At 45.9% G+C, this 21,919-nt stretch overlaps 1 protein-coding gene across 2 annotated transcripts in view; it reads left to right on the top strand.

Annotated features, from left to right (window-relative positions):
- The window catches only part of Elovl5 (ELOVL fatty acid elongase 5), a 61,579-nt gene extending 43,698 nt beyond the window's left edge, over positions 1–17,881 (top strand). Inside the window, exons 4-8 of one of the 2 annotated variants that reach the window (XM_052187776.1) lie at positions 9,648–9,725; positions 10,581–10,752; positions 13,611–13,735; positions 15,095–15,229; positions 16,012–17,881. In XM_052187776.1, coding sequence (XP_052043736.1) covers positions 9,648–9,725; positions 10,581–10,752; positions 13,611–13,735; positions 15,095–15,229; positions 16,012–16,155 — 654 coding nt within the window. In that variant the 3' untranslated portion in view covers positions 16,156–17,881. The remainder of the gene's footprint in view (positions 1–9,647; positions 9,726–10,580; positions 10,753–13,610; positions 13,736–15,094; positions 15,230–16,011) is intronic. The other variant, XM_052187777.1, reaches the window with a different exon arrangement.
- Positions 17,882–21,919: the final 4,038 nt, after the last annotated feature.

The raw sequence follows: 21,919 nt of genomic DNA, 5'->3' as shown, positions 1-21,919 counted from the left end.
GGGAGCAGGGGTCAGACAGCTAATCAATTCTGAAGGTGACACAGGCCAAAATGTAAAGGGAGTGCAGGTATATTTATAGCTGATGCACTGGGTAGGGAAAGGAAGCTGTGCTTGTAGATACCTCACAACCTTATGTTTGTCTCCAGGAAAAGGCCAGACAGTCATGAGTTTTCAGTGTGTTGAGATGTGAGATGTATTAGCTTGACAGTATTGGGTGTGTGAGGTTTCCCTTGTTGAGGTAGGCACTGTAGAAGAGAAGTATTTGCCTTAGTTACTTAGGATCGGGAAACCACTCTGACAGCTCAGGAGTCAGAGAGTGTGTCACCTGAGTAGTGACACTGTCAAATGATCCATGCCAGTCTTCTCAGTGAAAACCTCGTGGTGGTAAATTCTGAACATCAGCTTGCTTGATTGAACTAGGAAGCAGCGAGGCCCTAGGTTCTGGGACATTAATGAGGCATCCTTTTGGGTGTGTTTAGAGAGGTTTGTCTGGATGGCAACATCCCTGACCTGAATAGAGAGTCGGGAAGGAGAAGGTCAGATGAGTGATGGCCTTCCTTTCTCTGACTCCAGAGTGAAGCAAGCCCTTCTGACCACCACAAGGGAACACATTCTCCGAACTGAGCCAGAATAAACCCTTCCGCCCCTCAGGTTGCTTTTTACAAGGTAAAAGGAACCAGTACAAACTGTTTGTGCACCAGCTGGACCTGCATTCCCTGTCTGCCCAGCTGCAAGCTATCAAAGCTACTTCTGATCCTTTGTGACAGTGTTACACAAGGTGTTCCTCTCAGGCAGCTGCTCCGCTCCAACGTGGAGCTGTTTTGATGTGTCTGCTCTTTTCCCATTATGCCTCTGACCTCTGAGGCCCTGCATGGAGAGGATCTAATTGTCTGGTTTGATGGAGTCCAAAGGGCACGCTAGTCTTGCTCAGTCTGTGCCTCACACACTGATCCTGGACTCTGCAGCGGCTGTTGGAGACAGGCCCAGTGCTGTACAGCGCCTTTGGTCACCATAGGGGGTGCTCCTATGGGGGCGGGGGATACTCTGGGCTCCCTCGGCTGTCCTGCTCAGCCCTGCCTAAGCCCACAGGCACTAGCTCTTTGATTCTTCTTCCCTGCCCCATCCCCAGCCTCTTCAGTATCTGTGTTCCAAAGTGAAGTGCCTTTGTGGTATTCTGTCAGCATCCCACTCCAGCTCAGTCCATACTCACAGACAGACAGACAGACACCTGCAATGAAAAGTCCCCTCTACATCTCCTCATTGTTATTTTGGTTGTTTGCACCACAGAAGCTGTCCTTGTATAGGACTAGGAAAAAGATAAATATGAGAACCATATTTTTATACTATTTAACAATCAGACATAAGTTATAGGTTACAAATGATTACTTTTGAGTATGTTTTTTTCTCTAGTAGTTGTATGTAGAACCATATGTTGTGAAAAATATGACCAAATTATCTTTTAAACATTCAGAACATTTAAAATTTTATTTTAAAAAGTGTATTCCCCAGAAGACAGACCTGGTTTAGCATAAATCCAAACTTGTTCATTCCTCCCTTCATGTACTGGGTTTGCATCTGCATGTTGCTATGCCTGGCTTTCCCATGGGTTCCAGGGATCTGAACACAGGGCCTCAAGCGTATGTAGCAAGCTCTTTACCCACAAAGCCATCTCCTCATCTCCTGAATCAGCTTTTTAGAGACCCTGATAGAGCTGAGCATGGAGGAGCCCGCGTGTCACAGCAGTCATCCTTGGCCTCGTAGCAAGTGTGAGGCCAACCCGAGATGAGGAAACCCGTCTCAAAACAAAACAGAAAAGATACCCTACAGCTACCCCCTCCCCGGGTCATGCTTCTGAAGTAATGATTTAGCCTATGCTAATTCTTTTTTTACTTTAAAACAGAAGCATTTGTTGGATGTCCCAGATAAGCATCCCATATTGGCATTTCTGGGGTTATGTGACATGGCCCTCTTCCCCCCAAGCGTCTGAGGGGTTATAGAAGAACTTGAATACGGACATGTAAAGAACAAGAACGGGGTAGGGCACAAATGCTTGACCTTCCTGGTGGGTGCCGACTGCGGTAGAGCTGGGTGTGCATTGTGTGGATGTGGCTTCCACCTGGGTGGTTCCCGCCTTTGTTCCCGTTGCCAAGAGCTCGAGCTGGTGTCTTCTTGAATTGTGCTTTGAAAATCATGGTGTTTTATTGGGAAGATGGGAGATTGTGGTGTTGACAGGCTGCTTACTGTGTGAGCCTCCTGTCCTCTATAATTAGGGTAGCTAAGCACCTCCCAAGGCACCTCTGGGCTCTGCCTTGCTTCGGGCTCTGATGTGCCCCAATGCAGTTAGTTCTTTTGCAAGTATTATATTCCAAACTGTCTCCTTTTTCTTTGGGTTCAGGCTTTCCAAAATAGATAGCGTTATTGTGGGAAAACAGGATTTGGAGGAAAGTATTTTGTTTTCCAGAATACTTTGGAAAGAATTTTTGCTCTTTGTTTCCCTGACTACGGAGGACGCAGAGAAGCTGACTCAACTGGAGAGACCAGTACTTGTCGGAAAGCTCTGCTAGGTGTGTCCAGCCTCGTGACATTACAAGACATTGTCACCTACAAAGTTCACACCATGAAATCATCACCCACCCCCCCATGAGAGAAAGTTTGAACGGTTTAAGTCTGTGGTTTCATGCTGTGGTTTCATAGCTATCCTGGGGTGCACAATTGTAGGCTGGACATTCCTGGATCATTGCCCAAAATAGGCGAGACTTTGTTCCTTACAACTGAGGTTCCTTGCTCAGAGCTCCTGAGAGATGGGAAGGAAATAAGAGTTAGTGTACATCAGTGTAACTGAAGCTTTCTCCTCAGGGATTGCACACAGTGGAGAGGGGAGGGGAGAGTACAGGCCAAGCACCTCCTCCCTGCTCCCCACCCACCTCCAGGGAGGGAAGAAGGGAGGGAGGGAATGCCTTCGCCTGAGAGGAAGCCTTGGATCTCACTCCATGGACCCTCAGACCTTTAGAACGTAATTTCTACTGAAGTAATGAAGTATGTGGGAAGACTACAAACCCTCACACACTGTCTCTGTCTCCATCTCCATCTGTCTGTCCCTCTCCTCTCCTCTCTTCCCCTCCCCTCTTCTCTCTTCTTTCTTTTGAGATAGGATACCTCTATGTAAACCTGGCTGATCTGATACACTGAACAGATATCCTCCTGCCTCTGCTTCCCAAGGGCAGGGACTGAAAGGTCTGCAGCACCATCTACCACCCATCATAGAGGTTCTTGGTTAAAGCGAGGCTTTGCAAAGCAAGACTGCAGTAGGTTGGCTATAGAGTTTTAACCTATGCAAGAGACCCTGGCAGGTCCTGCTTTTGCCCCAGTTGTAGATTCGCAAGTATTGAAAGCAGAAATATAGCCGGGCAGTGGTGACGCACGCCTGTAATCCCAGCACTCTGGGAGGCAGAGGCAGGTGGATTTCTGAGTTGAGGCTCCAGCCTGGTCTACAGAGTGAGTTCCAGGACAGCCAGGGCGCTATACAGAGAAACCCTGTCTCGAAAAAACAAAATCCAAAAAAAAAAAAAAAAGAAAGAAAGAAAAGAAAGAAAGAAAGAAGAAAGAAAGAAAAAAGAAAGAGCAGAAATACCACAGTTTTGGCTAGAATCATATCAGACTTAGATGGCACCTACTAAATGCCCTGCACCAGGCTTCCTCATTCTAAATGGTCTGTTTCCTTGTTCCTGTCCCTTTCTGCAGAGGAAGTATGAAGAGGAAGTTATTTAAAAAAAAAAAAAAAAAAAACTTCAGCACAAGAGGGCAAGAGCTAGTACTTAGGATTCCAGGCATACCTGCTTTAGGTTAGCCTGTTTGCTCTGTGCTAAAGATTTGTCAAGTGTGCAGGCGCAGTCCTTATGACTTAAGCAAGGGAGGCGCCTTCAACTTTGTCATTGTCAGAAGGCAAAGCCCTTCTGGAGAGCGTGGACGTGAACGTGTCTTCACAGGCTTCCTCGCTCCAGAGTGGCCTGCTACACTGCAGAGGGAATGGGTACTTTTGACTTCGGAACAGCTTATGGTTGGTTGTAAGTCAGATATCTACTAAAGGGATAGATGGCAGGCGAAGGTCTTTTTCTCAGCATCCTTCATGGAGAAATTTGCCAACAGTTCAGAAACATGGAAGGCCGAGGAGCCTAGAACTGCTGTGTGATGCGTGCTTGGGCTTAGCTGGGCCTTTTCCTTGTCTCTGTTTCTTAAAGCGCTCACTTCTACCAGATATAAAAACATGCACATCCAAGCCAGCAAATCTATGCACTGTCTTAGTGGCTCTCAGGGATACTCCTTAGTTGGGATGCTGTTGTCTTTAAGCATCAGGAGTCCGTTTCCATTTTCTTCCGCTCGTCTCTGTTCAGGGCATGATGTCCACATAACTTACCCACCTCTTATGATATGACTGAAACCAGCCAGTCCTTCTGACATCTTAGGGCTTTGGGGTGATGGGATGGTCAGATCATGAGGATGGAGCTTTTTCAATCAGACTCAACTTGTTTCCGATGACCTGGTTTCCTATGAGGCTTTGGTAGCATTCCAGAAAGTGCTGTGGCGAAGGTTCTCCTTTGCTTGTGGTTAGAAGTCACTTCTCACCACTGAAGTCACTCGCTCCCTGAGTTGCGTCCCCTGGACCTCACTGTGGTGCTCAGCTATGTTCTCTAAAGATGAAAAGATGCTTTGCATCGGCTGAAGAATTGTCTCCTAAAGAGAGAAGGAAGCTGCTTGCTGTGTTTTAATTATAGCTCTTCACATGTTCTCCTGGCCTAATTAAGGTTTGCTTTACTCCAAAGAAGGAGAAAGCACATATGGCTTTACAGTGGTACTGCCGTCTCTTGGTTACTTGGGGAAAGCCACGTAAATAACCCTCTTTGTTGTCCTTGGACCGGTTAGTGGTACAGGGAGTGCGAGGGTAGAAGCAAGCTGTTTGTTGTGGCCTGCTTTTCCACTCTGGAAGTCTCCTCACTGCTTCTCAGAAGCCCAAGGCAGACGGCAGCCCTGCCTGTTGGGCCCTCACCTTGTCTGTCCTCTTGTTCCTCCTCGTCTGAGGTCCTGCAGCATCCTGACAGATCAGCTTGTTGGAGAAAACCTGGACCTGGGCCCTGCAGAGCAGCAGCAGCTACAGGAACCTTCTAGGAGTGTCTTCTCCTGTGTGCTCTTCGCAGGAGTGGGAGGGGATCTCAGTCCTTTGCATCCAGAGTCTCTGGGGCCGCTACTCATGGGCACGCACCTCCCTGCTCCGTTCCTCTGACAGAACGGGTGGAGAAGCTTCAAGTACTGGCCTGTTTGTGAAGACTCAGTGGAGACCCAGATAAATAAATGCTGACTTAGGTTCTTAGTTTGGGGTGTTAAATTATTCTGGCCTTTATGACATTTTACACACACACACACCCCTATGAAGTTTGATACATGGTTTTCTTCTTATGAACAGAATTTGGAAGCATAAAATTTGAGCCTCAGCTGGGCAGTAGTGGTGCATGCCTTAAATCCCAGCACTCGGGAGGCAGAGGCAGGTGGATTTTTGAGTTCGAGGCCAGCTTGGTCTACAGTGTGAGTTCCAGGACAGCCAGGACTATATAGAGAACCTGTCTCGAGAACCATCCCCCCCCCCAAAACCTGAGCCTCTTTGACATACTTTTGGATATTTTTTTAATTTCTCTTATCTGCATAGCAAAGATGAACTGACGCCCCTCCCTCCAGACAGAACAGATCTCTCTCCTGCAAATGTAACTCAATACCTAGTTCCTGTGAGTTGTGACCCCCAACAGGGTCACATATCAGATATCCTGCATATTAGATATTTCTATTATTCAGCAGCAAAATTACAGTTATGAAGAAACAATGAGATCATATTATGGTTGGGGTCACCATAACGTGAGGAAGTGTATTAAATGGTGGCGGCATTGGGAAGGTGGGGGACCACTGCTTTAGAGGACTTTGACCTTCTGTCATTAGTTTCACAGTTGATTAACCCTCTCCTATGTCTGAATCCTTGTACAAGTCTGATGATGTGAGAGGCAAGGCGTCCCCAGAGCTTACAGAGGAGCATGAGACCCTCATGGCTTAAAAGTTTCCTTATGGAAACTTTACTGCATTATCTGTGGCGTTTGACAAGAAGCATTTCCTTGTGGTATATCAGAAGATGTTTACATTTCTGTCATGGCACTGAGAAAGGACAGTGATCAGTGGAGCAAATTAAGAAAAGATAGAAAAGGTCAGGCTTACAGGAACAGTCATGGAGAAAATAGAATTTTAACTGAACCTAGGAGTCTACCTGGAGACAGAATTTAAGTAATAGGTGTAAAATGGTCATTGTGAGCATTTATTATGCTCGTGTTAGGAGCCTTATTGGATGAGAAACGGTTCATAGTTCATATCACCAACTTCTCAAGATAACCTTTCTGATGCAAGACTGTCTATGCCACTTGAGTTGTGGGACATAAGGCTTAAACAGATGGGGGACACTAAAGCCAGTTTCCCAATCTCAGCATAGGCATTACAGGTTAATGCAGCCCTTCAACCTTAGTGGGGGTTAAGGAAATGCATATCTGGAAAAATGTATCTGGATAAACAGCTTGTAAGTATAGAAGTGAGGGGTAACTCGGAGGCTCCTGTAGAACAGGAATACCTCAGGGGCTTATTATGAAGGCAACAACAGCAAGTCTTTGAAAGGTTTTAATGTGGGATTTAATGCATTGAGAGGCTCACCAGCCCTAGCAGAAGTGGTTAGTGGCAGTCCCAGTGGAGAGATGTGACCATGAAGTCTGCCTCCACAAGGATCTCAGGGTACAGGAGGTGTGGCAGGCACAAGCCAAGAGCATGGTCACCAGTGAACAGCATCTGGTGTGCGTGGCTGGTTGGTGCTGACAGAACTCACCACCCAGTACCAGGCTTGATGTCTGTTCTCCAGAGGTGGTGTTTACATAGAGAGTTTCTGCTTCTATACCAGGCCATTGGAAAGGGCAAGTAGGATTTTGAGTTAATTTGCTTATAGAAGGAAGTTCTGCCTAGATTACTTTAGAAACAAAAATGAAAAAGAGCCACATGTCAGGAGGGGCCCGAGGCTCAGTTAGCAAGAACCTTGCTTGGTAAGAGGCACCTGCAGGATTATAAACGGGGCACTTGCCCGCTTTCCTACCAAGCAGCCCCACCCATCACAAGGAGGTGGATTGCAGTCTTCTGAACTGACACACAGATGGTCATCTGGTCCAGGATACCGGGATGGTAGCTAGAGCAAACAGTGATGGTAGGGTCTAGACCATGACTTGTATTGTTGCTTTGATAGTCTTGAGACAGAGTCTGTTTACCTTATCTGGTGTTGAACTTGTTATATAGACCGGGCTGGCCACAAACTCACATAGATCTGCCTGCCTCTGTCTCCCAGAGGAAATTAAAAGTGTGTGACATTTTTAATATGCTAAAATGTGACATTTTTAATATGGCAAAATTTCAAAAGATATAACAAACAAAGATAACCATTTCTGTACACATTTATCCTTGTGGAAACCTTACTGCATTATCTGTGACATTTTGACATTTTGGTATCTGAGGATATTTTGCATTTCCGTCATGGGACGGAAGAACTGAGGTGTCACAACCCTCTCTTCAGTCAGGTCTCCAAAGATCCAAGCCCACTTCCTCTCCCTTCTTTCCTTGTTCACTCTGGGTTTGCATCTCAAGTTTTCAAAGTCCTAATAGGCCGGCTGGCTGGCTGAGCCACTTCTAACCTCCATGTGACTGATGTACCTTCCGATATTCTAACTCATCACTTACTAAAACCTAATTTCCATCTTGGCTGCCGTGGACCCAGCCCTGCAGCCCTCAGACTGAGTTCCCCAGCACCTACATGACGGCTGTGGTCTCTGTCCAGCACCTCTCGGCCGTGGCATCTGCTCCTTCCCTGGCATGGCGGCTGTCTCTTTCTCCCGTTCTCAGTCTCTTGCCTGGGAGCCCTAAAGTCCCACCTCTGTCTCCCTGCCCAGCCATTGGCCACCAGCAACTTTATTTACCAGTCAAAACCAAGTGGAGGCGGAGCCCTCAGCATTTTACTTGCAGACTTGGGGATTCGTGTACAATTTGAGGCAACCATGTTGCATAACAGAAGCAGCACCAGACCAAATCCACAGCGTGGCTGCAGTTACCCCGCCCCTTGAACAGCTTTCTTACTGAGGTCAGTAGGCGAAGCCACTGGTTTACAGTCTGAGCCACACACTGAATTCTCTTGAGAACTTTGTTAGAGGCCCTTGGAGGTTTGTTTCATGGTCTGGGTGAGGCCAGGGATTGGCAGTTCTTGAAAGCCCCCAGGGAGACGGTGCTGTGCAGCCACAGTGGGACCCACAGGTGTGTTCCAGATTTCATATGATCAGAATCACCTGTTAAAACACTGGCTGACTGGTAAAATCTCAGCCCTCGAAGGCGGAGGTAGGAGAAAGAGTTTCAGCCTAGGCTACCTGAGGTCTCTCTCACACACACACATCCAGTATGGGCTTCTTGCTCAGAAACTTGAGGGTCACAAGATCTGGGGTAGAGGCTAAAGCTGTTGCCAACAGTTCTGGGATAGTGTCAGATCTGGGATTGGAGACAAATTCTCAAGAATTTGTGACCAGGGACTCTTTAAATGCCAGCCTTAGTGATCTACCCCAGGGTTTTAGATCCTGAAGGTTTGTGATTGTTCAAGATTGCATTTTTCCAGGGGTCCTGGGTGAGGCTGGTAGGCTAGGCAGGGGCATACACTTGGATAACTGGTGACGGGTCCTCGTGCGTGCTTCACCCGTGGATGGCATGAGGCTCAGAGTATACCATCTCAGGCATCTCCTGGCATTCCGTGGCCATCAAGAGCAGCACTCAGGGTTGTTCTAGAGTGTAGAAGAAAGCAAACAAGCAGGGAGCTGTGGTTTTCATAGATAAATAGCATACAGTGGGTGTTAGGAACATAGTGTGTGAACAGTATCGAAATACAATAGTTAAACTTTCTAGCCTGACCAATCTAGTTCTCAGGTCTCATCATAGGCTATGCATCTCACTGTGTGCCGATGAGGAAACAGGCCATGTCACTGAACCAGTGGAAACTACAGCTTGCATGGCCGTTCTGGGGTCCTTTCTGTGTCTGCAGATAGTTTGCAGATGACTAATCTGTAAGTCTCGAGGTAAACACAGCCACAGGAAATGGAATAGGAATAGGAAGATGGACTAGATTCATCCTAGTGTTAAAAGTGTGTCTCCAGTCCATTGGTCTTGGTCCAGGCAATTGAAGGATTTGTTAGAACTACAAATACTTGAGCCCCCACCCTTGGGGAGACAATGCCTGACTTACACAGATGGCTCCAAACTGTACAGTCAGATTTCAGGAGCCCAGGCCTAGGGAAAGTGACGAGGAGACGGGATGGCTTCTTCGAGTTGGATGGGTCTGGGCATGCTGAAGTAGGCCGTACAAGGATTCTGAAGGTGCAGCCTGGGGTCCTCAGGCTCCTTCACCCTTCCAGTGTGCTGACTGGATGAGAGCGCCCGCGGCATAGAAGACTCTGCTAGAGCCCCAAGTTAATTTTCACATACTCTAGACTAATAAAGTTCTGTTGAACAGAGTTCTGATGTAGCAACTAATTTTTCCTCCTCTTTTTTAGTTGGTGACAGGTGTGTGGGAAGGCAAATACAACTTCTTCTGTCAGGGAACACGCAGCGCTGGAGAGTCAGACATGAAGGTATTGTTTCAGGGTTGGGTGGGGGTGGGGGTGTCTGTGTGTATTTGTTTTTTTTTTTTTTCTACGAAGAACTTATACAAACGGTTAAGCCTCTCAATCCTGATAATTCCTGTTGACATTTTCAAAAGAGAAAGAAGTGCTGGGTGTGTGGCATGATAATTTGAACATGAAAGGCATAAAGAAAATGAAAACTAAATCCTCCTCTCTGTAAAAGAAACTCCTGTGAACAGTTGACAGGTCTCATATTTACATAAAAGACCATTTGACTTAAAATCGCTCTTATAAGTGCCCTCTGAGTAGTGCTATTAAAGGTAAAATCCAGCATCCACTCTGAGAATTGCAGTTTGTTAAACAGGAGGCTGACGGGCAAAGCTCAGCATGGCCAGCGTTCCCTTGGAGCGCATCGGCTGGACCAGGAAACAGGCACCGCACACCCTGGTTCCGGTCCCTTCATGACCCACACTTCCTCACACCAGGCCCTCAAGCCCCGCGCCCGCCTCCCTCCCAGCAGCTCTGCAGACTGCAGCAGAGGACTGCTGAGCTCTGGGCTCTTCCCAGGGCTTTTAGTTTTGTTTTAGTTTTGGTTTGAGACAGAGTCTTTTGTAGCCTCAGATTCTGTGTAGCTGAAGATGATCCTGAACTCCTGGTCCTCTGGCTTCTCTCCCCGTGTCCTGGGGCATGCAGGGGTAGCAGGCGCCTTTGAAGACATATCAGTTCTCACAGGATCATGCGACGACTGAAGGCTCTCACAGTGGCTGCAGCTGCCACCGGACGGCAGCAGAGCCAGTGTGTACCGTGTCACGGGTGACATTCCAGATAAGTGCTGGAGGTAAACCACGAACCTTTTGCTCTTAGATTATCCGCGTCCTCTGGTGGTACTACTTCTCCAAACTCATAGAGTTCATGGACACCTTTTTCTTCATCCTCCGCAAGAACAACCACCAGATCACCGTCCTCCATGTCTACCACCACGCTACCATGCTCAACATCTGGTGGTTTGTGATGAACTGGGTTCCCTGCGGCCATTGTGAGTAATGGGATGTTTGGGGAACATGTGACAGAGACTGGAAACTTAACCCTCAGGGTAAATGCTCTGTCTGTAAGTCCTCAGGTTAAGCTTTTGAGTTTGCGTTCAAGTTTTTCTTTTTCCATTATTAATAATAATAATAATAATAATATTTCAGTTAGCATACACTGTAAAGTTTCATTGTGACATTTTGTCTGTCGCAGTGTTCTCTCATTTGTCCCTCCTCCCCACCTTCTTGTGGTTCCTTTATCCTATCCTGGTCTCCTTCCTTCTGCTTTCATGTCACATCCATTAAACAAAGTAATCCTAAACAGAAAGAGACTTTACAAGGCCCAGTCCAAGATTATCCGCAGAGCCTTAGTAATGAGGACACTAGGGCACAGCCACAAAGAGTGAGGGATGTCTAGACTAAAGGTAGATCACACATCTACCACAAAATCGTTGACAAAGGTGTCAGCAGATATGTTCATTGCTTTAAAAAAGAAAAACACAAAATTATTCATTAGTAAATGGACTGTTGAACTCAATACACAGTTCATTAAAGGAAACCCAAATGCCCAATGAATACTTTAAAAGTGTTCAGCAACCCTTAGCTGTCTGGAAAAATGAGATTCCCATCTCACTTCAGTCAGATATCATCAGGAAAACAAACCATTGGGGGATGGAGCTCAGCGGCTTGGCCGTGTCAGTGAGGTGCTAGATTCAGTGTCAGCAGAGGCGGGATGCTGGCAGCATCCAGGGTTCTCTCATCCCTGGTGTAACTGAAACTACCTTTTGACCTTGCTGTATTGCTCTTGGGTGAGTAGCCGAGGGCTCCAAAGAACATGCCCTAGAGAGAGATAAGCACATTTCGTGGTTATTGCTGTTCTCTTCACAACGGCCAACAAACGGAAGCAGCCTGGGCGGCCAAGCACAGATGAAAATGTACGTTGCACAGTGGAATTTTATACAGGTATAAATCACGTGTGGCATTTGCAGGAAAATGGAGGCAGCTGGACATCATGTTAAGTGAAGTTAGCCAGACTCACATACTGAACATATGTAAACCTAGATATAAAATGATATATGCACATCATATGTAGCTCACAAAACTAGAAAAAGTATCGTGAGAGGGGAGGAGAGATCTTAAGGGAGGTAGGAACTCGTGTGGGTAATGGAGTGTATGGAAGGGCAGAGGGGACTGCTCACGGGGAGGGAGGACTTCACAGGGAAGGATCCTGTTGGGAGGGACAGCAGATGATATCCGAGCAGCAACAGGAATGTATGAAGATGGCACCCATTACTTTGGATTCTAATTTAAAAGTTAAATAAGCCAAGCCTCTTCAATAGGTAGTTTTAGAAACTTTAAATATCCATGTGTAAAACAGTAAAACAGAACTCAGACCTCTCACTCTGCACAAAATCGATTCTAAATGGGTCAGAGGCTTTAGGGTAAGACCAGAAGTTCTGAACCTGCCAGAGGAAGCCGGTGCCTTGGAGATACAGGCCTGGTAGGCGGGGACTCTGTGAGGAGGACCTGGGGTTGCTTTTAATAATAGTTTGTGTGGCCTAAGGGCATAGAACCTTTCTTTCTTTGGTGTCGTCCTATGCTGATTGAGTACAATGGAGGAAATAACAGCCTGGGCACAGTAAGTAGGAAGGGAGCAGGCAGGTAAGTTGGCTTGGCAGGTAAAAGTGCTGGTCTCCAAGCCTGATGACCTGAGTCCCACCCTAGAACCTGTATGGCGGAAGGAGAGAACCAGCCCTCACAGTCAGTGTTCTGTCTAGTGTGCAAGGCTGTGTCACGGAGCTCAGCATTCTTGGCTATACTTTAGGAAGTCCCCATCCAGTCTGATGGAGTAAAGCTACCAGGGTTGTTTTTTGTTTTTTTGTTTTTTTTTTTTCCTATAACTTGCACCAAAATTTGCTAGTTTTTAAAGGTTGGGTGTGGTTGGATTCTACTTAGCAAGTATCTCAGTCACAAGTGTTTCATCCTAACCTAAAGAGTTTGCCTGGGACTCTCTGGGTCTCCTCCCAATGTAGTTGCTGATCATGTCTGCCCTCTGAGATTCACAGCTCTAAAAGGGTCATAACAGAAAAAGATTGTCTACATACATGCATGTTTGTAGAGTGGCTTGGGAGAGGTGATAGCCCAGGAGGATGGGCTGAGTTCCAGCACTCTTGAGCTGGTGTCTGGTGTTCATCCCTCGGCTCCTAGGGATGAGCTAGCCCAGATTCTGGTAGGGACAGCCCTCCATTTGATTACATTTAAGGAGTATTTTAAATGTCAAGATACCTCATGGGACAACTACCCACGCCACCTGGCCTGTGGAGAGCTAGAGAGTGTACGTGACCTATGTGTGTGAGGGCTGCAGGGCCAGCTTCTGTCATAGCCACTAAAAAAAACTCCGAACACAGCCTGAAAAGCTGATGGCTTTGCTTTGCTGCATTATTTACCATGGAGGTTAAAAGTATTTAAAAAATGATACGATACTCTACTGGAAATGAAAAGTTGTGTGGGTAAAGCGGATCTGTCATCTCTAAAGAACTGCCTCTAAAATGGCAGCCCCTCTTAGGCATTCTGGAGGAGGACCCAGCCTCCCAGTCTGCCAGCCACACAGACAGGCACAGCTCTGGGGCCCAAGCTAGTCATAGCAGGTCTGTTGGCCACTGGGTTTGAGGTATCCTGGGGCTGCCTGCCCTGCCCACCCAAGAGGAAACTGAGTTTACATTCCACATCCAAGTAGCACTTAGAGCTGCAGTGTTTGTCATCCTCTTGGTTCAGAGGAATTTCTCTGGTTCCAAAATTGTCTTGGATTTTCCACCCCTGTTACTTAGAACACTCTAATGCGTCTTCCCGATTCCCTTTGTCCCCGCAGCGTATTTTGGTGCGACGCTCAACAGCTTCATCCATGTCCTCATGTACTCGTACTACGGTCTGTCCTCTGTCCCTTCCATGCGTCCCTACCTCTGGTGGAAAAAGTACATCACTCAGGGGCAGCTGGTGAGTACTTGGTTGCTGTGCCCAGAACCTGTTCCCTGCCAGATCCAGTGCTCTTCCAGGCCATTCTGTTGTTTAATTGAATCCAGTTGATCCAGTTAAACTTGTCGTAGGCGGGGCAGGCAATGCTCTTGTTTCTAGTAGATGGAGAGTCTGCTCCGGACTGGGGGTGCCCCAAGTAGTAAGCTTCCAACTTCAGGTCAGGCTTTGTCCTTACTTTATGTGTATAAGCATATAATGTGCACGCATGTACCTATGTGTGCGCTCTCATGGCCAAAATGAAGACGAAAACTGCTTACCTATGTTCCCAGGAGTTTCAGGTAGAACTTTGAGGTGCTGAGTCCAGAGCCCTTGTATTTACTTGACAGCGAAACCTCTTGGGTGAGGTGGGTGCCGGGTGACGACTCTACTCTGAGCCCTGTTGTGTGTCAGGCACTCATGCTAAGGATATGATTTCTGCATGAGTTGTTTCGTGCGTTCCCTCCATTTTGCAGGTGAGCATTAAAGCCGGAGGCCAAGGCTAAAGCCTCCTGCCCAGCCTCGCCGGGAGCATTTGTTCCAAATGAATCTAATTTAGATCCCTTGAATCAATCTTGATTTTTTTTTCTCAAAATTTAAAAATAACGTTCTGAGAAGTTGGAGCTCCTTCCGTGTCTGGTGTTTCATTATCGCCTCTGCCAGCTGCTCTGCAGTCCTTGTTCATCTTTTTCTCACCTGTGAGGAAGGATAATTGTTCTTCAGCCTCCTCTGATACAGAGGAGCTGGGATGCAGAGATGGGTGCATGCTGTAATCATGGCTCTGACGACTGAAAGAACAGCAGAGGCATTGACGTCCTGCTGGACTGTGTGCTGTCTGCCTAGTTCTTAGATTAGAGGACCAGACTGAAGAAATGAAGGAACCAGAGCTGGTGTGAGCTTCTGAGTCCTCACTGGGCTGTTGAAGGTGCTTGAGTAGTCGGGCCTTTAGCTCCTTTGAGTGGTTCGTGCAGGTCTGCCTGCTTTCCAAGGGTCACTCATCAGGACCTAGTATTTTGGCCAAGAAGTGTTTACATGTTCATGACAGCTTCCACCATACCAAAGTGAACACAGATACCAAGTAGGAATCGGGTCAGTCAGACCGTGCCTCGACTGCAAGTGACATCACCAGCCCCTTAAGCATGTACCTGACTCCTCTGTGCAGGGTCCTAGACTTTTGGAGAAAGGTGGTTTAAGTAGCTTTGAGCAGAGGGGAACCTACAGTAGACACATACATAGAGAGGACAGAATAAAACGACGTATGAAAAGCTAGTAAGTGTGGGTTCGGAAACTTGGGTGGGGACACTGACGCACAGTCCCACCGCTCACCCTGGCCTGTCCCCCTAGGTCCAGTTTGTGCTGACAATCATCCAGACGAGCTGTGGGGTCATCTGGCCATGTTCCTTCCCTCTCGGGTGGCTGTATTTCCAGATTGGATACATGATTTCCCTGATCGCTCTCTTCACAAACTTCTATATTCAGGTAAGCCTCACCCTTGGCCGGCCTCTGAGCTTCTCCTCTGTAGGGATGGAGGGTCCGCCGGTTCCGCTCTCATCCGGTCCTGGGCGTCTTGGACCCGGGTGGGCAGTGACACTGTGTTTAGTATGTGCTTTGTTCCCTTTCTTTGGACAACGCAGAGCAGTAGAGAGGTGATTTTCAATTAGAAGCCTCAGCCCCCCTGCCCTGCCTGCTCTAGCTACGTGACGTTTCCATCACGTCCTCTGATGTAATTGGAACCTACTCTTTTGTCCCATTTTTCTTAGATGGCCACTGCTCAAGTTTGGGGCTTGATAGAGGTTTGTCTGTCTAGAGGCGCCTGGCCACCAGGCAGGCACTGATGATTCTCCTGCTTTTGTGGCCAGTGTCAAGTGGCTTCTGTCCCCACTGTGCCCTGGGCAGGAGCAAGAGCAAAGGTAATGGGTCCCCAGAAAGGTCCAGTAGTGTGGACAGCCACCTGGAGGCTCAGCTGCTGTTTGTGTCCTGTGCCCCATGTGTCTGTGTGTGACGTGACTCATGCTTTGCTGGGGCCTGATAACAGGACCTTCTTCCGCTTGATTGCTCCTGGCGCCATTGCACTGTATATGATAGTTACTGAGGCCGTAAGAAAACCTCAAAAAGTTGGAAGAGCGATTGAACATAAAACGGTTATTTGAGCACAGGAATTCCGGGTGAGACTGGCGAGACAAGGGAAAGCAGGCCCAGATAGATACAGACCTGTACAGTTAGTCCGGTTGGCAGGCGCTGACTGGCCTTGTACATTTCAGACTTACAACAAGAAAGGGGCCTCTCGGAGGAAGGAGCACCTGAAGGGCCACCAGAACGGGTCTGTGCCGGCCGCCAACGGACACACCAACAGCTTCCCTTCCCTGGAAAACAGCGTGAAGCCAAGGAAGCAGCGGAAGGATTGACAAGCCAGGCCACAGCCTCCAGACCACGGCGCGTGATTGTAAGCACAGTATGAGTTGTGCCTGACGCTCATAGCAGCTGCTGTCACTAGTCTGGCCCTACTGTCTGCAGTGTGACTTGCGTAGGACCTTTTTTCATCAGTTCAAAACCCCTAGAACATGTATACAGATTACACAAGTAGGCATACGATTTTCTCACATTTCTGGGCTCTCATCGACCCCCCGCGCTAGACTGTGGAAAGGGAATGTTATTGTAGTATACGACACTGCTGTTGCCTTATTAGTTGTAACACGATAGGTGCTGAATTGTGGTTCACAATTTAAAACACTGTAATCCAAACTTTTTTTTTTTAACTGTAGACCATGCATGTGATTGTAAATTTGTACAATGTTGTTAACAGTAGAAAAACACACATGCCTTAAGACTTAAAAAGCAGGGCCCAAAGCTTATTAGTTTAATTAGGGTATGTTTCAACTTTGTATTCATTTGTAATAGCTCTGTTTGGAAAATCAAATGTGTGATTTATGAAACAAGTGTGTGTTGTGTAACTTCAAGTGACTTGGAGATGCGAGATCTGACGGCACCTTCGGTTTTATAATGCTGGCTTTCAGTAAGCAGGCTCGAGTCTAGTGGAACAGTCAGTTTAACTTTTTAACAGATCTTATTTTTTTATTTTGAGTGCCACTATTAATGTGTTTAAAGAGGTGGGAAAGGGTCCAAAGCGTCTGGAGACACTTAGGTCCCCGTCCTTGGTCCCCCAGAGTCTAGGGCGACTGTCTAGTGAGTAGGCCACTTTTCATTTCTGAAGCGCTTAGTGTTTTTATACAGGAGACAAAAAGGCCATTTGACTTCCCACCACTTGGAGAGAAAGAACTACCTTTCAGGAAAGGTGATGAGACATTTATTATGTGACAGTCACACGCACACACAGTGATGAGGAACTGGTTGCCTGGGTCCAGATTTTTTATTATTATTATTATTATTATTTCTGTAGTGCTACTTTGACATGCACTTCCTTTTAAAATGTGCCTAATTTACCAAGAGACCAGGAAACGCCGTAAGCATTTTGAGGTAAAATTAAAGAGCTTCAGCATGCGGGAACCAGGTGTTTGGGGGAGCAACCGCTTTATTTAGTGTCAATCTTGGTGGCATCTGTAATTTTTTTCTGCTTAGCATCTAAAGATTGGTTTAAAGCGCTTGTTTAAAAGTAACAGACTGCTTATCCTAAAATCATGTCTAGTGCACTTGAGGCGTTGGTCGTACAAGGGGGAACTCTTATGTGTCATTTTTAAAGTGTTGAAAGTTTAGCCTTTGAATACTTTCTGCATTGAAAAAGAAATCCATTGAACCACTCGTGACACATCTTAGAAGATGATTGACAATGTATAAATTAATTGTGGGTTTGATATTTATGTAAATACCAGTTTACCATGCTTTAATTTTGCACATTCATATTATAAGGAGCCAATTGGTCCTAATTAGTCTTGTGGGTTTTCTGTTTGGAAGGAGTTGCAGCCTCTGTTTACATTTCCCTCATCAAATCTAGAGTGTGTATATTTGTGTGTATGTCTTCATCCTAGGTACCCATTTGCAGTGTCTTTACATATTTCAGTACAAAAACTATTAACATTCGATAGTGTGCTGTCAAAGTGTGCTTAGCTCATCTGGATATTACCCACACTGTTAAATAATGTCTAAACATTAATCATTAAAACCTTTTTGATTACCCGTGCTGTTTTCTGTTGTTTGGTGTGCTACCAGTTCCAAAGCAGTAGCAGCTAATGCCAGTGAAGGACTTGCTCGAATGGACTTACTAGCAAGAGTAAGAACAAGCAGGCAAAGAGAAGAGAGCTTCCTTCTCTGTCCTTTTTATAGCAGCAGGTGTGGCCTGGATTAAAGGTGGGTCTTCTACCCCAGAGATCCAGATCTCAAGTGGGTCTTCCCACTTCAGATGAGGAAGGAATAACACCCAGCACTGGGCCAGGCAGTGGTGGCGCACGCCTTTAACCCCAGCACTTGGGAGGCAGGGGCAGGCAGATTTCTGAGTTCGAGGCCAGCCTGGTCTACAGAGTGAGTTCCAGGACAGCCAGGGCTACACAGAGAAACCCTGTCTCCAAACAAACAAACCCAGCACTGGTGGGCCGCAGGCATTTGAGTTTTAGTTCATTCTTCATGTGGTCGAGATGACAATCAAGAATTATCTTCACCTCCCACGGCAAAGAACCCCGTGATCAAGCATGGTGTCTTCCGACCCTAGCTGCTCTGCACCCGATTTCACCTCTGGCATGTTCCTGGCCCCTCCTCTCCTTCCTGTCATCCCACGCCCTCCCTCCACTGCTGCCCGTTGGAGTAACTTCTCGTTGTAGACACTAAGTCTGCACATTTTTCTGTGAAGACCAAGATAGGGAACACTTCAGTTCACATGGAAGCTACTCAACTGAGCCATTGTAGAGTACAAAGCAACCACAGGCTTGTAAGTAAATGGGTGTGGCTGTCTTGGAACTCTGTGTGAAGAAAACAGAAGACCTGAGCCCTGGATTGCTGAGTCTGCTGGAGAGTAATGTGATCCCTCCTTCATCCCAAGTCTCAGCACTTTCTTCACACACACACACACACACACATACACACACACACAAAGGTTGTATTTTCCAAATCTTGCTCCTCCCAACCTACCCAAGGCTTTTATCTCCCACCCGTGTCTAGGCAGGTGGGTGATCTAAGTGCTTCATCTTTCACAGAGACTGACGGCCTAAGTGCTCATTCCTCTTCCTCCCCTCACACAAGCTGGAGCTTTTGTATATGTAAATGACACCTTCAAATATCTCCTGGAAAACACACTAGTCAGTGGCATGTTAAAAGCGGATTATTGGAGATTGGCTAATGGTGACAGAATCAATTCGGCAGTTTTCCCTTAAGTCCAGAACAAAAGTAAAACGTAAGACAGAAATCAGAGTCCTAGAAATCAAAATAGCCTAGTATGTTGGCGATTGGGAGAGAGGGTCAGGAAGATGATGGCAAATAAGGCCAGCCTAGAGTTACAGGCCAACCAGGATTATATAGAAAACACCTTTCATTAAAAGAGAAAAGTAAGGAGAAGAGAGAAGAGAAATTGAAGTAACACCTCTCACTGAAAAGGCCAATTGTTGAGCCACAATCTAGGGCTCTCCCTAGCTAACGAGTGTCCTGGACTGAACTTAGGGCCGCCATCACCACACCAATGGAGAGTGAGGTTTCTTGGTCCTTTGCTGAACTGCCACTGCAGGTCTTAGTGCTTTTGTGGGCTCCCCTTACTGCAGATTCTGACCGCTGATGTTTGCCTCACCAAGACAGTTCTTTCCCCTCCTGGTGTTAAGTATTGATCTCTCTCCTCCCCTGGGAGGAGTGAACAGAGAGGGAAGAGAACACCGCCAGGCATGATCCTTTTCGGTTTTCTGAAGTCTCTTGCCTGTGTAGACAGGAGCATCCCCGATAGCCTTGCTACTTAACCCATGGAAGGTAGTGTAGCCTAATTTGAGAAGCCCAACTTGGGGATCACAGGGCTCTTAGCCTCTAAAACCAGGATCTCCTTCAAACACCCCACTCATTTCTGCCAAGTTCCAGCTGCTGCTTTATTCTTCAGGCCCTGATTGGCTGCCCCAGTTACCCTGCCGCAGAAGTACGGCCTTGGTTCTGTTCAATCAGAGTCCAGAATCTTACAAGTCTAAATGTTCGCAGTCTGCATTCCTAGTTTTGCCAGGTTTCCCTTTATTAATATAAAGTTTTTCAAACACCTATATGTTGACCGTATTCCCTCACCCACTCCTTTATGCCCCTTTCCTTTCATCCGATTTGTTTCCTAGACAGTGTGATTCTCGTTGCATACCATAACCATGACTTGATGTATCTATGCAGGAAGCTAAGAAACAAATGAGAGGAAGATAATATGATTATTTCCGGTTACAGCCATTCCCCTAAAAGTGACATGACTTCATTATGCTTTATGCTACCCCCCAAAATTCCGTTTTGTGCATATGCTAGGTTTTCAACAACCCAGGGTGGCTTCATAACACATCTATGTGGGATGCACATAATCTCTGTCCAACGTTGACCTGGCATCCCTTGGTTAAACACATAGGGGTTGCATTGCATGTGCACAGGCCTTTTGGTAATACAGCCAGTACTTATCTTAAGTTTGTCAGCACAATGTTTTAAGTTTTTTCTTCAGTGTTTTCTTTGGTTCTTTATATTTTAAGGTGGATGTTTTGTTTTGTGGGTGAGATTGTTACCCTGAATTCTTTCTCAGTGTGCTTTGCTTTGGAATATTAGAAAGGTTATTTGTTTTCTTTTCTTTCTTATCTTAAACCACTGTACTGAGTGAGAATGGAGAAAGCTCATACCTCTGTCTTGTATGCCATTTTGTTGAAAGTGGAGTTTCCCCCATTTAATAGAATGGTGGCTGTAGGTTTGCTGTATAAAATCTTTAGGATACTGAGGTAAGTTTCTCTTGTCCTCATCTCTTCAGGAATTATCATGAAAGGAATATTGGATAAAAGCCTTTTTGGTATTTATTGAGATGATCTTTGAGCACATTTATGTGGTATATTACATTTGCCAGTTTGAATATTTTGAATTATTTCTGCATCTTTAGAATGAAGCCAGAATGATCGTGATGAATGGTCTTTTTGATTTGTTCTTGAATTCAGTTTGCAAATCTTGAGAATCTTTGATTTTATCTTCAGCCTGGAGATTAGTCTGTCATTTTCTTGATGTGTGTCCTTCTGGTTTTGGCATTAGGGCAGTACTAACTTTACAAAATGCTTTGTAGCACTCCTCTGTTTCTGGTATATGCAGTACTTTGAGAAGTGGTGGTGTCTCTTCTTTAAAGGTCTGATAGAAATGAGCAGTGGGTCTCTCTGCTTCCGGATATTTTGCTTGGGAGATAATTTCTTGCACATCCCAGAGCTATTTAAATTTCCCCCCTCTTGGCTTAGCTTTAGTGGGCCAGCATCCATCTGGAAATTAATCTGTTTTTTTCAGGCTTTCCTACTATTTTTTCTAGCTTAACTGTTTATCATTTTCTGAATTTCATTGGTATCTGTTGTAATGTCTCCCTTTTGGTCTCTAATTTTATTTATTGGACTCTTCTCTATTTGGGTTGCTTTAGATAAGGGTTCATTGATCTTGTTGGCCTTTCCAACAGTCTTGATCATTTTTTATTTTACTTGTTTCATTTAATTTCTACCCTGATCTTATTTCTTTCCATGTACTGCTCTTGGATTTTGTAGAGAAACATCATGTATTCTGCAGCATTTGATGAAATTTTTCATAGGACCATTTGACCTATGGTCTATTTTTATAGATCTAGTTGATGTATGGTATCATTTAATACAGATGTTTGTCTTACTTTTATTATGTTAGGACTATCTGTGTCTTATTATCTAAAAGTATTTTTAAATGAATTGATAATAAGCAAAAACAAAATCCAACCACTGACCTAACCTATGCACAAATCCAATGCAAGAACACAAGAAACAGTAAAAACTAGGATATCGTGATATCTCCAAAAAACATATCAATCCCAGAGAAATGACCTCCAATGAAAGTAACTTTGATCAAACTCCCAAGAATTAAAAAAAAATGATTGTTTTTAATATCCATATATTTTATCAGTTGGTGTCATTTTTTCTCTGCAAGACAGGTAATCAAGGCACCAGGTTCAACCCCCAGTACTCTAAGAGTGGAATACTGTCTTGGGGGAGGCATCACTTAGGAAAGGGCAGACCCACT

This window comes from Apodemus sylvaticus, chromosome 7, assembly GCF_947179515.1.
Source record: "Apodemus sylvaticus chromosome 7, mApoSyl1.1, whole genome shotgun sequence".
NCBI lineage: Eukaryota > Metazoa > Chordata > Mammalia > Rodentia > Muridae > Apodemus > Apodemus sylvaticus.
The sequence above is the reverse complement of the archived record's forward strand: the minus strand, read 5'-3'. Positions and strand labels throughout refer to the sequence as shown.